Here is a 14,179-nt window from a genome sequence, read left to right on the forward strand (position 1 = left end):
TGTTGTAAGGAGGCGGACGACAATTACTTCCGACAGAACGGACGAAATTAAAGTACATCATTAGCAAGAATCATATAATTTATATACACGTATTGGAAAAAGTAAACGTTAGAAAGTGCCTCAAACATGTAAAATAAATAGCTAACAACCGTCGTATAAGTACAAAGATAAACAAATCCCAAAATAAAAAAGGTACAGCAATCATTACAAGCACGTATTGAAACGGGTAGACAGAGTATTCCCTCAACTCATGGTTGTGAAAAGTGTCTTTTTTTCGGACTGACTTGAAAAGAAGAAAGAGAGACAGTGGGCTAAGGAATTGAAATACTTCGGATCCAGATAAGTTGCAGAAAATTGTGTAGTGTCTGTTCTACAAAAGGTAACCTGGGAGCATCAATATTTCTTGCATTTAAATTATGGCTATTGTTAAAACAAATCACTTAACAAGGCAAAGAGGGGTAGACTTTCGTACGCCGAACTAAAATGGCGCAATACAAAAGAAATATTAACTACGGGAAAGTTGAACATTTTGAATTCTTGCAAAATATGCTTTATATTTAAAACTAAAATGTTTCAATCTTGTTGCGTGAAACAAGGAAAGCCAAATGACTGCGTTCAGCCATCTAATTACAAACGAGGAGAACATGGAAGTTGTACCTTTACAGAGCGCGGGGCCGGACAAAGTAAACACGTTTCACGAAAAACCGTAGAAACTGCGGGAGTCTACCAAGATCAAAAAAGGATTTACTTTGTTGGGATATAATTACACTCATCGTCTGGCTAGCTCGTATAATCGGCTATAGAAACAATAATTTTTTAAAGAAAATGCCAACTGGAAAAACGGATGCTGTGGGACATGATGTAGGTTATACTGTTTGAGAAAAGAAAAGGGAAAGCTAAAAGAAATGGTACAATGATGCTGATAACAAACGGGTGAAGTCATTGTACAAAATGTCTTGTAAAGAATTACCACATGGTCGTGAAACAGCGAGAAATGTGATGAATACCAAAAGCAAAAACTAGAAATGGGAACAAAAAACGCAGAGGCGTTGAGTAGCTATTGGGACCAGCTCTTTCCTGATAAATCACTGGAAGTTTTTACTGGAGGCAATTTCGCGAAAAGTCCTAATATGATATGAAATGGGATTGACTCAATATGGACAGTTGAAATGACCAAATTGAGCAGATGGAATAAGGGTGCGATATATTTATTGCTGGTAATTATTGTTGCGTCTGGATTGACATGCTGATGAACTATAGAGAAAAAGGGCGAAAGAGGTCTGTAAAATATTCAGACACGAAATGGAAGCCAAAATTCTTGTGGGTAAGCAAAGGAAGAGAACTCTGCTATCCATTCTTGAGGCACTTAAAAAATCGAATAAAATTGTATTTGAATAAAACGAAGTACAAGAGCTCTGTACTGTCTTTGGCGGTGTGATCGATCAAAGAAATTAATATCAAATGTTTAAATATTCCGGCCATCAAAAATACGGTTTATTCCGATAAGCCACATTACTTGATTGCACCATTAAACAAGAAAAGGCCTTCAAGCATTAACTAAATGACTCCCGCTGAACAAAGTAAAAAAAGGGAGAATCGCGTTAATAATGTTTTAGAAAATTTTTCTTTTAATCTGTATATCCAAGAACTAGAATAAACTAGGGAACAAATATTTATATAGTATCTATGCTAATTACATTTAACATTCAAGTGATAAAATCGGCCAGAACGAGTCTTTACATAGCCCTTCTGTATCCTCATGTCCATCACAATTTCTGAAATAGTCACAAGCGGAGAAAAGAAAGAGCTGGACTCCAAAGGTAAATCTGTCAACAAGATAGTAAGGCGGTTCTGCAGGCAGAATTCATGGAAAACCTTCTCCCACAACAACATTCTAGAAAACATCTAAATCTAGGTGGGCTGCACCTTAGAAAATACAAAATCTTATTTCTTACTGTAGGGATTAGGATATTTGGTCGGGGTTGATTAGAATCGAAGATCGGTTTACTTTTCCAAAACTTCGAGGTTTTAAGATGGCCTTTTTGAATGTTGTTAGTTTGCCCTTATATATTGATGAAATCCGCTTCATGTTGAGCCAGAACTATTTTGACATTTTAGCGTTGAATGAGACCCGCCTTGACCAATATTATACCGATGTTAAGGAAATCAAGATTACGATCATAGCGTTACGTGGCCAGAAGAAATTGCGGAGAAACTCAAGAACTATTTCACTAGCATCGGCGGGCCCTAGCCTTGCCGAGAATGTAGATAACAATGAATGTAACTACAGTCAATTGGTTAATAGGGTTGACAGTAGTTTTCAATTTCAGCCAGTAAGTTCATCTCAGGTCTATAAACTGCGTTCTGGGGGAGCAAAACTGCTCGAACTTTTGCAGAACCAAAGCGATGTTATCTTGGTCTTCTCCCTCATTCCAAGTGAATGTGTCATGAGCTTTAACGCCGTCCTCGCCGATGACGCTCAGTAGAGTAGACACCCGGACGATACCTTCCTGTTTGTTTACGCCAGTTGCAATTTCGTATCGTTTCCAAGCTTGTTTCAATGTTCTCCACGACGATGCCAAATTATCGTCAAAGGTTAACGCTTTCGGTGGGGGCAAGTTTGATGGTGGCATAAAAATTTGCGCTTGAACGGCTTGTGCAGCTGCTTGTTCGCCTTCTTCTGTAACCGACAATCTTTAGGCGTGAGTTAATCCTACTCCTGACACCATGTCGCGATAAGTAACCATCAAACCCCACAGTAATAGACGAGTATAAAAACAGACTTTAATTCTAAATCTGCAACAACCGTGCCAGCCGAATCAATGCGATCCTCCTAGCCATATGACACCCATAAATTACTCGATATGGTTACGCAATCATACAACATAAAACTCGTGATTGAGAGCACGTGGCAGAGTAACGCAACATCGCGACAGTAAAGCTTGGTCGGAAGCAGCTGTTCATGTAACTCGCCGATTCATAAGATAGTGTGCTTTGGTGCCGTCCGCCAGTTATATATCCACTCGAGGCACGTGCTGTTAAGGTCTTCATGCTACCAGCGTTCTGAGATCAGCTTCCCTTGGTCATGTAAGCTTATTATCATTATCATCATTATTAAATAACCGATAACCGGTTACCGATACGTGCTTTTGACGTAAAGGTTATCGGTCTATGATTCTAGAAGAACGCTGCACCCAGGCCTTTTTTGGACGCGTCAAGAAGAAGTACTGGCTCCTCCCTGTTGTGCGCTAGAGTTGTGGCGGTACGAATAATTGAATTAACCCCTTCAAAGGCTCGCGAGTGTGATGGGTTCCAGGAAATTCAACATTCTCATTCAGCAGGTACCGCAGAGGCGCAGTATGGGATGTTTCAGTTCTTCTATCGCCCTTATCTTGTCTGTACAAGGCCTTACGCCGTCTGGAGTATATTGCTTGCCAAAGAAGTTACATTCCTTAGTCATGATTAGACTCAGAGAAAACGTCTGGTCTTTCTGCAGGTCTTTGTCTTTCTGAGTTGTCGTAGGCTTAGCCATTTTCATCGAGGTCGCAAGTGTGCTGCCACGAGCACGCAGTCAACTTACTCGGTGAAAATCTTCGATTCTCACAACAATATTTCCACTTTTCCCCAACAAGGGGACTCATTGAAATGCCTCTTCGGAGCAATGATAGTTCTGAACGGTCGTTATAAAATGTAAAGTCCATAAAAAAGGCAAGAAATATGCTACCATTTTTCTGCTGTCCTCAAAGTACAATCACGCGTACCGCACTGAAGTACGCGTGTGCAATGCAATCTCACATGATCCCTCAAGCCGTTGACGTAGAAGAATTCTTGATAATGCTCTTTGTATCTTACTTACCACATGATAGTTTTAAATTTTTACTGTCTTGATATTTTTACCTTTTACAGTTAGAGAGTACTGAAAAAATATCTTTTATATCATTAAGTAACTTCCTAGTTTTCTCCCTCTTTTCGTGATGAGTCTGGGTGTGTTTAGTTTGATAGGTGAAAGCACAGCTTCTAGTACTCTCACTTTTCTCCGCGGTTGCTTTGATTAATATCATTTTTCTCGTTCATTATGCAACAAGGCGTTTTTCAACATTTTTTTAAACACGTTAACTTACGGCAAAGTTGCTTTTTATTGAAAACCTACCCTTTTTGAGATAAATAGTGTCATTAAAAACTGAACTACAGATATCAGAAGTCCAACAGTTTCATTCGCTCGCCGGGCACAGGCTATCAGTCCATATACCTTCTGTACCTAATATGGTCAAGGAACGCGTTAGCAATATAAAGCGAGTCATTTTTTACCAAATAAAATCAACATGGAAGAGTTGTTGATCCTGGAGTTTTGTAATAAAACAATTATTCTACTCTGGTTTGCTGGATATAAAATGATTATAAGCAACTTGGCCCCATGCACCTCGTTGGTTATCTCTAAGTTCAGATCCTTGTCTTTACTTCGTAAAAATCTACACACAGCTGAGTAGGCTAATTGGTCTCTAATTTTCAACAATTTTTGGATCGCCTCTCTTATACAACAGGATGACTATAGTTTCGTTCCAGGTCTTGCGAATTTTGCTTTGTTTGAGACATTCAGTGAAAAGCCTTGCTAACCTGCCGTGGATGCAGTGGCCAGCATCACGAAGGAGGTCCATGGTCAGTAACATTTTCGGGACCTGGGGCTTTTCCCCCTGACCTGAGTGGATTACCCCCTCTCGTTGCCAAGCACCTGCCCTGTTTGATCTTATATGATTTCTATTGGCAACTTGAGTACTTCATTCTCTATTTCTTTTCTCCCACACAACTTGTTGTTGTCTTGTTTGATTTTATGGCTTTGGAGCATTAATAAAGCACTTAATCTTTGGGGAGTAGATCTTTTAAAAAATAGAGGGAGCAATGTTGAGAAAACTATCACAGCTTTTTTAAAGAACAACCTTGACGTATCATCTTGTTGGGTAACATGTTGTGCCAGAAATATGTTTAATATGACAACCAAAGCTGACACTAAAGACAGATTAGAATTAAGTGATGGTCGAGTTCTCACGTCGGATATTGTCTTATTTTCATTGGTGTATCCGCTGTGGTTTAATTTTGTTTTGTGTTTGAAGTTTTTTAAAACCAGTTATTTTTGCCCAACTGTTTTTTTTTTAATCAACTGTCTAAAAAAGGGAATTTTCCTTTTTTTTGTGGGTGTAGTTAAAAAACGGGGGCTCGGTTTTTTTGTTTTTTGTTTTTTTTTTTAGGGGGGGGGGGTTCTAAAAAAGAACTCCCTTCTACTCAACTACCCCTCCCTTTGCAAAACGACTGCTTTCATTTCAAGATAAATTCTAGTTTATTAATATTGTAACAGTACAAATAATACCGTTATTGCGTTTAATGGTAATGTAGTTAATTTCCAGTTGTGCACTGCTGTATTTAGTTGAAAATCTGATAGGCAAATATTTATAAATCTTGTAATATACAATTTATATTGACAAAGGAATGATTTATGAGTATCACTGCTATTTTCATTATGAAAAGTAGTTCTACTTGTGAAAGAGAGAAAAGGGTTTAACTCTGAAAAAGGGCTAACACTCGAAACTTCAGCTTTCAAATTTCTTTACAGTGGTCAATTTACCATATCAACTCAGGTGATAAACCCTTTTCTTTATTTCACTTCCCCACTGACACAGCACTACAGCTTCTTTACAAACTAAGCCCCTTTATCCTACATGGGAAAGAATGTAAACCTGCAGTCTTCCTAACCTCACTGGCCACTACTCTCGAGCTGATGTACAATTCAAGACGGGAGATCGTCGTGATTGGTGACCTAAACTTCGATCTGTTTTCAGATCACATTGACATCAAGAAATTTAAGGAATTGTGTGATCAGTTCCAGTTGACAAATTCAATCGAAACGCCTACTAGAGTTACCGAATCTACAGCGACCTTACTTGATCTTATTCTCTCCAGCCATCCTGACCATTATGCAAAATGCGGCTCACTTCACTTGGGCCTTAGCGACCGCATGATTTGATATACACTGTAAGAAAACAGAGACTTCCGAAACCTCCCCCAAAGCAAATTTATTATCGAAGTATGAAAAATTTTGATATTGAATTATTCATCCGTGATCTTAAGAATGTCCCGTTAGGAAAGTGCATATATATTTGAGAATGTTGATGATATCTGGTCCCACTGGAAAGGCCTGTATAATGAAGTGCTTGATTCACATGCGCCTATTAAGAGGATTCGTGTACGGGGAGACCAATTACAGTGGATCACACCTGACATAAAGCTTCATATCTCTCGTCGTTGCCAACTGTATAGAGCTTTTCGTAAAAACCCTTCGGCTGAAAACTGAGACGCCTTCAAGAGACAAAGGAACAAGGTTACCTCGCTGAAGCGTAAAGCTCTACGCGGCTACTTTGTTAGTGCAAAGTCTAATAAATCTAGCCCAAGGAAATTCTGGAGAAAACTGAAGCCTCTCTTACCGAACACGCGTGGGTCGTACTTGGGTAAAATAACTCTCATTGAAAATGGTCAAGTTTATAATAAACCCCAAGGAGTGGCTGAGATACTTAACAACTTTTTCGCCGAGTCAGGACTAAGCCATTCTTTGGCTCTCACTGAATCTGAGTTCGACAAACATCACAGTGTATACCTAATCAATGAAATGGATGATGATCAAGATCAAGGGTTCTCCTTTAATTTCCAGCCTGTCACTGCTAAATATATGTTGAACATGCTATTAGATCTAAATGGATCCAAGGCAACTGGCGTGGACGGTATTTCCCCGAGGCTCCTGAAAGCGACTGCTCCTGCTTTGGCGACCCCCTTGACTCGCTTGTTAAATTATTGTCTCGAACAATCTTGTTGGGTTAGCGAGTGGAAATCTAGCAAAATCAGTCCAGTTTTTAAAAAGGGATGTGAAGCTACCAAAGTTAATTATCGTCCCATCTCAATTTTACCAATTTTACCCTGTGTAGATTTTTGAACGAATTATGTATAATCAACTGTATAACTACTTTGTTTCACGCCGTCTACTCTCCGACAGTCTGTCTGGCTTCTTAAAGGGGCATTCTTATTGCACGGCATTGCTGAAGATTACAGAGGACTGGAGAGAAGCATTAGATGAGAGACAAACAGTCTCTGCGGTGTCTACAGATCTGAGTAAGGCGTTTGACACTATATGCCACTGCCTCCTGATAAGGAAGTTAGCGGCATATGGGCTTCTGGACCACTCCATTCAATTGATCCGCTCTTACCTTATCAATCGTAAGCAACGAGTCAAAATAGAGAACGCTTATTCCAACTGGAGTGTAGTCCAATGTGGTGTCCCGCAAGGATATCTTCTTGGACCGCTTTTGCTTAATATATATATTAACCCGTATTACCAAGAATATGGAATTTTAGGCTCTACGCAGATGACACAAACGGTTATGATGCTAGTAACTCACCTGCGACCTTGGAATTCTATATCAATTGTGACCTGGCGAGATTATCACATTGGCTTGAAGATAACGACCTCACCATCAATGCCACTAAGACGCAGGCTATGATTGTTGGCAAATCCAACTATAATTATGAGCTCACCCATAAGAGTATGAAGGTAAGAGAGGTAATCCCTCATATTGGACCTATTCCCATCGTAATCCCTGTTAGGTTACTTTTAGATCTGCTGCGTGATCCGGTATTCCCACAAGGGTTAACTGATAGCCAATCAGATGTCCCGATTTTCACGAAGGACGCGAATCATTGCGTGACAATTCACTCAGCTGTCAACATTGGTAAAAATGGGGACATATGATTGGCTATCAGTTAACCCTCGTGGGAATACCGGATCTCGCAGGAGATCTAAAAATAACTTAAGAGGGATTACGATGGGAATAGGGCCAATATGAGGGATTACCTCTCTTACCTTCATACTCTCTTGGCTCACCTTAAAGTCAAATAACATTCTGACTATCGATGAACTTAAGTTGCTGGGAGTGACGATTGACAATAAGCTCACTTTTTCTTCACATATTAAATTGGTTCTTAGTAAAATTCATGCAAATATAGCCGCCTTGCGCAGAATTAGGAATTTTATTGACAGTGACAATGGGGTTAAACTATATAAATCGTACATTCTACCTCATTTTGACTATTGTAGTCCTCTTCTAATAGGAATTAATAAAACTTTATCTGATAAGTTAGAAAATGCCAATTATTACGTACTTAGAACTCTCTTCAATCTACCTAAGTCTACTAGTTACGAGCAGATCTTGTTGCAGTATAATTTGGATTCCATTAAGCATAGGCGCCTGGCTAAGCTCTGACACTTGTGTACAAAGGCTATCCCAATTATATAAGTAATATGTTTAGAATCAAAAACTGTGCTTACAATCTTCGCAGCAAATAAATGGTAGCAGACTCGATCAGCCGGCCCCCAATACTAGTTTTAAACACAGATCTTTTTCGTATACTGCGTGCCGCCTCTGGAACAATATACCTTTGCATGTTATAAGGAGGCCCCAAACCTTAAGAACTTTGTGGCCAAACTAAAGAAACTTAAGTTGAGCCAGGACGAGTGTCGTTGTAATTCCTGCTCTACTTAGATGCTATTTTAAATTTATAGTATGGATAGGTAATTTTATTATAGATTCTTAGTTTAGTATTTTCTTAATTTATATACTATTGTAGATACACGTACATTTTTGTAACGAGTCTTTTTTTAGGCTCATCAATGTCACGTGTTTAAATAAAGTTTTTCAGTTTCAGTTTTCAGTTTCAAAGAATGCCTTACTTCTGCCAACCATGAGCCAATATTCTTAACCCGAACCAAGACCACGATTGTTTTAGACCGTAAACACTGCAAATAAGTGATTACCTTAATCACTATAATGCGTGCCAATCCCTTACCTAGAATGCAGTACCTGATTCTTGCAGACCGCAAACTAACTGTACCTCGCGGTAAAAGCTAACCGTTTTAAAATGGGTGCTTAGCCTTAAATAATACTGCTTCTCAGTGCTATTTGAAATGAGTGCTTTAAAGACTTAAACACTGTTTATCAGTGCTATTTAAGTAATAGAGGACGTTTCCTGTGTTTCCATACCCTCATCTAAACACGAGAGAGAGTTGGGAGAATTCGAGACAATGTCGAGAATCTCCGAACTCCCCCGAGTGTTTAGATGAGGCTATGGAAACGCGGAAAAACGTCCTCTATTGCTTTTATAAAATATTTCTCAAAATAATTCGACAAATTAAGAAAAATGCTGTTTTTTTTACTTCTTGATTGAAACAGATTTTCTTGATACACGCTCATATCAGTCCTACCAACCAATCAAAACGCGCGTTCGACAATACATAACCAATTAAAATAGCCGTGTTTCCATACTCTCATCTAAACCAAGAGAGTATGAAGGTAAGAGAGGTAATCCCTCATATTGGCCCTATTCCCATCGTAATCCCTCTTAAGTTATTTTTAGATCTCCTGCGAGATCCGGTATTCCCACGAGGGTTAACTGATAGCCAATCATATGTCCCCATTTTTAGCAATGTTGACAGCTGAGTGAATTGCCACGCAATGATTCGCGTCCTTCGTGAAAATCGGGACATCTGATTGGCTATCAGTTAACCCTTGTGGGAATACCGGATCACGCAGCAGATCTAAAAGTAACCTAACAGGGATTACGATGGGAATAGGTCCAATATGAGGGATTACCTCTCTTACCTTCATACTCTCTTGTCTAAACACAGCAATTGACCAGTGAGAGTGCGCGTACTATCCTAATTATTTTATAGTTGCAGGCAGTCTGCATTTGTCATACACATCCTGAAATGCTAACTGTTTCAAATGAGTGCGTTAAACCTAATGGAGAGCTTACCCTAACCACTAAGCTGAGCATTTAACCCTTAAACACTAAAAATTATTGTTTTTATGCATAAATAATTATTATTGTCTTTGATAGCATCAGAGACAACAATCTATCATAATAATCTTAAAATTATTTCTCTAGTTTATTTTATACATACTCCATAAAATTAATTACAGAAAGGTATCCAAATGTGTTAAAATGGGCAGTGTTCTATAAAAATTAAACCAGTGAAAAAAAAATTTAACTGGTTTGAAAAAAAAATGAATGTTTCAAACCAAAAACAAATTTAAACCAAAACATATCCCCTTCGCTTCCACAGAAAAGACTAACGATTGTGGACTAGGGATTTCCTTCAAAGAAACTTTGTTGCCAGCGAGATCCGAGCCCAGAAACGGAAGAGGCACAACAGATAACTTACTGAGTTATACGTCTACGGTAAGGTTTACCGGTTTTTATACCCACAAAAAACACATTGAAATGAAAAAGCACCGTAAAGTTTGAGTTTTTCATTATCACGGTATTGTGATTGTCTTTGCCGTCATCTCTACCACAAACATTTTGAACAGGGTTTAAAGTAGTCCATTTATTAGCCAAGATACTCACTCGTTGCAAAACTAAAATTATATCATTAATAATTATAAGAGTTTAGAGTGTCTTGTTTTAGTTTGCAATAAATCACCAAGGCAGTTTCCGTTTCGGCCCATATCCTTTTGAAAATAACATGTGGTCCGTTTTTTTTTTCGACAGGTTTATTGCCAGAAGGAAAATTCCAACATGATGTTTCCTTCTTCTCTGTGCACCACGCTGCTTGTTCTGCATGGAACAGAAATTTTTGTCATAGTGGCTTTCAATTTTATCACCATTCTTGTTTTCGTAAAAAATCGTTGTCTTCGTAAGCGTAGCATGTACTTGATACTTAATCTGGCAGTTGCAGACATGTTAGTTGGGGCATTTTCGGTATCATATACCTACCTTGAATTGGGAATCATGTGTAACATTTGGAAAGTAAAAAATTCTATAGGCCTAGGGTTTGACGTTCTCGTTTGGTTGTGGAGTGTGTTTCCTATCGCTTCCCTGTCAAACCTTGCTGTGATTTCCATAGAAAGGGCGCATGCGACTTTTCGACCATTCAAACATCGCGTTATATCAAAACGGGCTTATGGTGCAATCATCGCTGCCAGTTGGCTTCTTTCTGTCTCGTTAACGAGTTATTTGCAATCTACACAAAAAACAACAAAAGGCCTTTATTTTTACGTATGGAATTCATTTAATGCAATTTGTCTTTTTGTTATCTCTGTTTCTTACGTATCCATTGCTGTAAAAGTTTATTGCGGCATACCTACTCAGCACCTTCATGCAGTCAGTAGAGAAAGAAAACTGACCACGACATTGTTTATCGTGACTTTAGTATCTTTACTGCTGTGGCTGCCGTATACAGTTTGCTCTTTTCTGTACTTCTCCACCGACATTTTAACGTCCCTTTCCCCGCTAGCAAATCATTTGTTGAATCATGTGTGTATCATTGTTTACTTTGCGAACTCACTTGTTAATCCCATTTTGTACGCAACAAGGATGCCAGATTTTAGAGGAGCTCTTATATTACTTTGTCGTCGAAACGAAATCCATGTTGCGCCGTTTTCGCAAGGGAATAGTTTTACAATTAGATCTGAGAGAAAATAAAAGAGAAAATGAGTCATGTAAATAACCGTAGAGAAGAAGAGATTTTTGGAAGAAAAGAAGGGAATATTCTTGGACCACCTTTTGTGAATGCTTTTTTGATATTTGTGTTTTTTATTTTAAGCAGAAAAACTGTATGAAAGGGAACAACTTATGAATGATTCCCTTGCTAGAATTACTGTATAAGCTTCTGTCCGCCGAGAACAAAAAATGCAGTTTATTACTTTACCCTGGCTAAGATGGAATTAATATTCGCTTTGGAAAGAGCTGTAAACTGTTGGAGAGTATTGTTGCAGTTTGTCTGCGTCCCGGTGTAAATAAAATACACACATGAGGTATTGAAATCTCACACAGAAGGTGGCCTAAGAAGCGATGAGAATGTATAAGGCTTAAAAAACTGATTATAATGATTCTCAATGATATTAGCAAGGCTTCAATAAAAGAATAGTTCTTTTAAGTTCAAACGAGGCAGCATTGTATACAGGAAGCTTCGTGAAAGCAAGATAATTTTTTTTCAATAGAGATAACAAATACTTATCCAATCTAACGGTAAGACTAAAACCAATTTCAACTAGTACATCCTGGTTTTACGTTACTTGCCCTGCTGCTTCTAGTTATTTTCTGTTTTTTTGTTTTGTTTTACTGACTGTAATTGGCCGGTCGTTAATTACCTTTAGTAGTCGTTTGAGCACTTGAAGGAAACCAAGAGAGTATGAAAGTAAGAGAGGTAATCCCTCATATTGGCCCCATTCCCATCGTAATCCCTCTTAGGTATTCGGTATTCCCACGAGGGTTAACTGATAGCCAATCATATGTCCCCTTTTTTCGCGAATGATGCGAATCATTGTATGGGAATTCGCTCAGCTGTCAACATTGGTAAAAATGGGGACATACGATTGGCTATCAGTTACCTCTCGTGGAAATACCGGATCTCGCAGGAGATCTAAAAATAACTTAAGAAGGATTACGATGGGAATAGGGCCAATATGAGGGATTACCTCTCTCACCTTCATACTCTCTTGAGGAAACCCATTCTGAAAAGATTCTTCGAGACCTCGTGGTAAATACTACTGATTTGGCAGTCTAGAAGCACAGAGCACCAGTTCAAAAATTGTGTTGGTAGCCTTGATTACAAAGGTGGTAGTGGCCGATCGTACTGGTGTAGGTGACTTAGGGATGCCAGACGCCCTAGCATGCTCTGTATACGATCTCAGGCCTCTGGGGTTACTGAAGTGGTCAATGATAGAGTTATAAACAGAGGAAACTAACTAGCCAGAAGGACACAATTCCAACAATGATCCAAGTTCGAGCAACTAGTTAAGCTAGTGAGAGAGAAGGACTAAATCCCCAGGCTAGTGAAAAGGACCTACATCATGGCCTCAGAGTCTGTGACAGGCCTAAATACCGGTATAGCACGTAGCCAACCAGAAAGCGATGCATCTCTTTAAAATTTCAAATGGATCAATTAGAAGGCAAAAACATATTCTCGCATGGTTAAGTAAGATACCATGTTTTTTCGATACAACGCGCTCTCGGATTGGTTCCTGCCTTAATTTATGCATGTGCTGTTCTGTCTGGGGCCTTCCCTTCTCGACCAATCGCCATGCATGACGTCATCCCCCTCTCGACCCATCCCCGTGCGTGGCGTCTCTATATCTTCACAAACCTTCCTCTCTTCAAACTCTTTCCCAACGAGGTCGTCTGCAGAGCGGATCTCTGTCCTTTCACTCCATATCCATGTCGGAGTCCTCTTGGGCACTTGTCCCACGTTAGTCCATGACATCATTTTTTTTCTGGTTTCATTCCATCCCATATCACAGATTTCAAGGAGTCTGGGTCCGAGTGACGTCATCTCTTGGTTTTTTTATATGGGTAGGGAGAATTTTAAAAAATCACAGATTTCAAGGGTTTTTAGATAAAGCTATTTTTAGCATCTTGACTTCAAAATTGTCGCCCTCCCTTAGAATCCTGCCCTCTGATTGGTTCCTCCCTAGCAACCCCCTAGCAATGCCACTTCTTGTGACGTCACTGTTCGTATAGTTAAGGCTCCACTACTAACCACATCAATCCTACTATCAAAAAAGAAAAGTTATCAGAATTAAAACTGTTGTATTCATATTATTTCAAAAAATTCTGGTCTTACAAACAGGCTAACAAATATTTTTAATCGTAAAGATAACCTCAACGGGATTAGTTGCCGCTGGCACGATAGGTGGTGGAATTGAGAGCTCTTCATGAAACGATCATTTCTTTATGCCCTCTTGCTTACGGCTTCGAAAAGCAGTATGACAAAAAATTCAAGTAAACTTTGTCATAAACTTTATTTTTGATGACACACTCATAGGGAAAATCCTCTTTGAGAATTCAGGTCACTTGCTGATAATTTTAACAACATCATCCTTTCAAACCCATAAACTTGCCTCCACCATTTCTTACAGAATCTTAATGTTTTATTTGATTTCGAAAGTGGAATAAATTTATATTCTATTCCCAAAATTCTAAATATCTGCCTCAAAATGAATTTAATACTTATTACACCTTTGCGGTCTTTGTTAACCTAGGGCAATAGTTCATTAATAAAAGCAATTATTATTCATTCCAAATGTTCCCGTTTCTGATTGGTTAAAACCACACGCATAATTCACCATAATTAACCAGCTGC

General features: G+C 38.8%; 1 protein-coding gene across 1 annotated transcript; it reads left to right on the forward strand.

Annotated features, from left to right (window-relative positions):
- The first annotated feature begins 210 nt into the window (after positions 1 to 210).
- Positions 211 to 12,075, forward strand: LOC138019860 (histamine H2 receptor-like). Its single transcript, XM_068866807.1, has 3 exons — positions 211 to 379; positions 10,160 to 10,275; positions 10,588 to 12,075. The coding sequence occupies exon 3, from the start codon at positions 10,615 to 10,617 to the stop codon at positions 11,518 to 11,520; it is 906 nt and encodes a 301-aa protein (XP_068722908.1). The 5' UTR covers positions 211 to 379; positions 10,160 to 10,275; positions 10,588 to 10,614; the 3' UTR covers positions 11,521 to 12,075.
- The last annotated feature ends 2,104 nt before the right edge of the window (positions 12,076 to 14,179 follow it).

Source organism: Montipora capricornis, chromosome 10 (genome assembly GCF_036669925.1).
Source record: "Montipora capricornis isolate CH-2021 chromosome 10, ASM3666992v2, whole genome shotgun sequence".
Taxonomy (NCBI): domain Eukaryota; kingdom Metazoa; phylum Cnidaria; class Anthozoa; order Scleractinia; family Acroporidae; genus Montipora; species Montipora capricornis.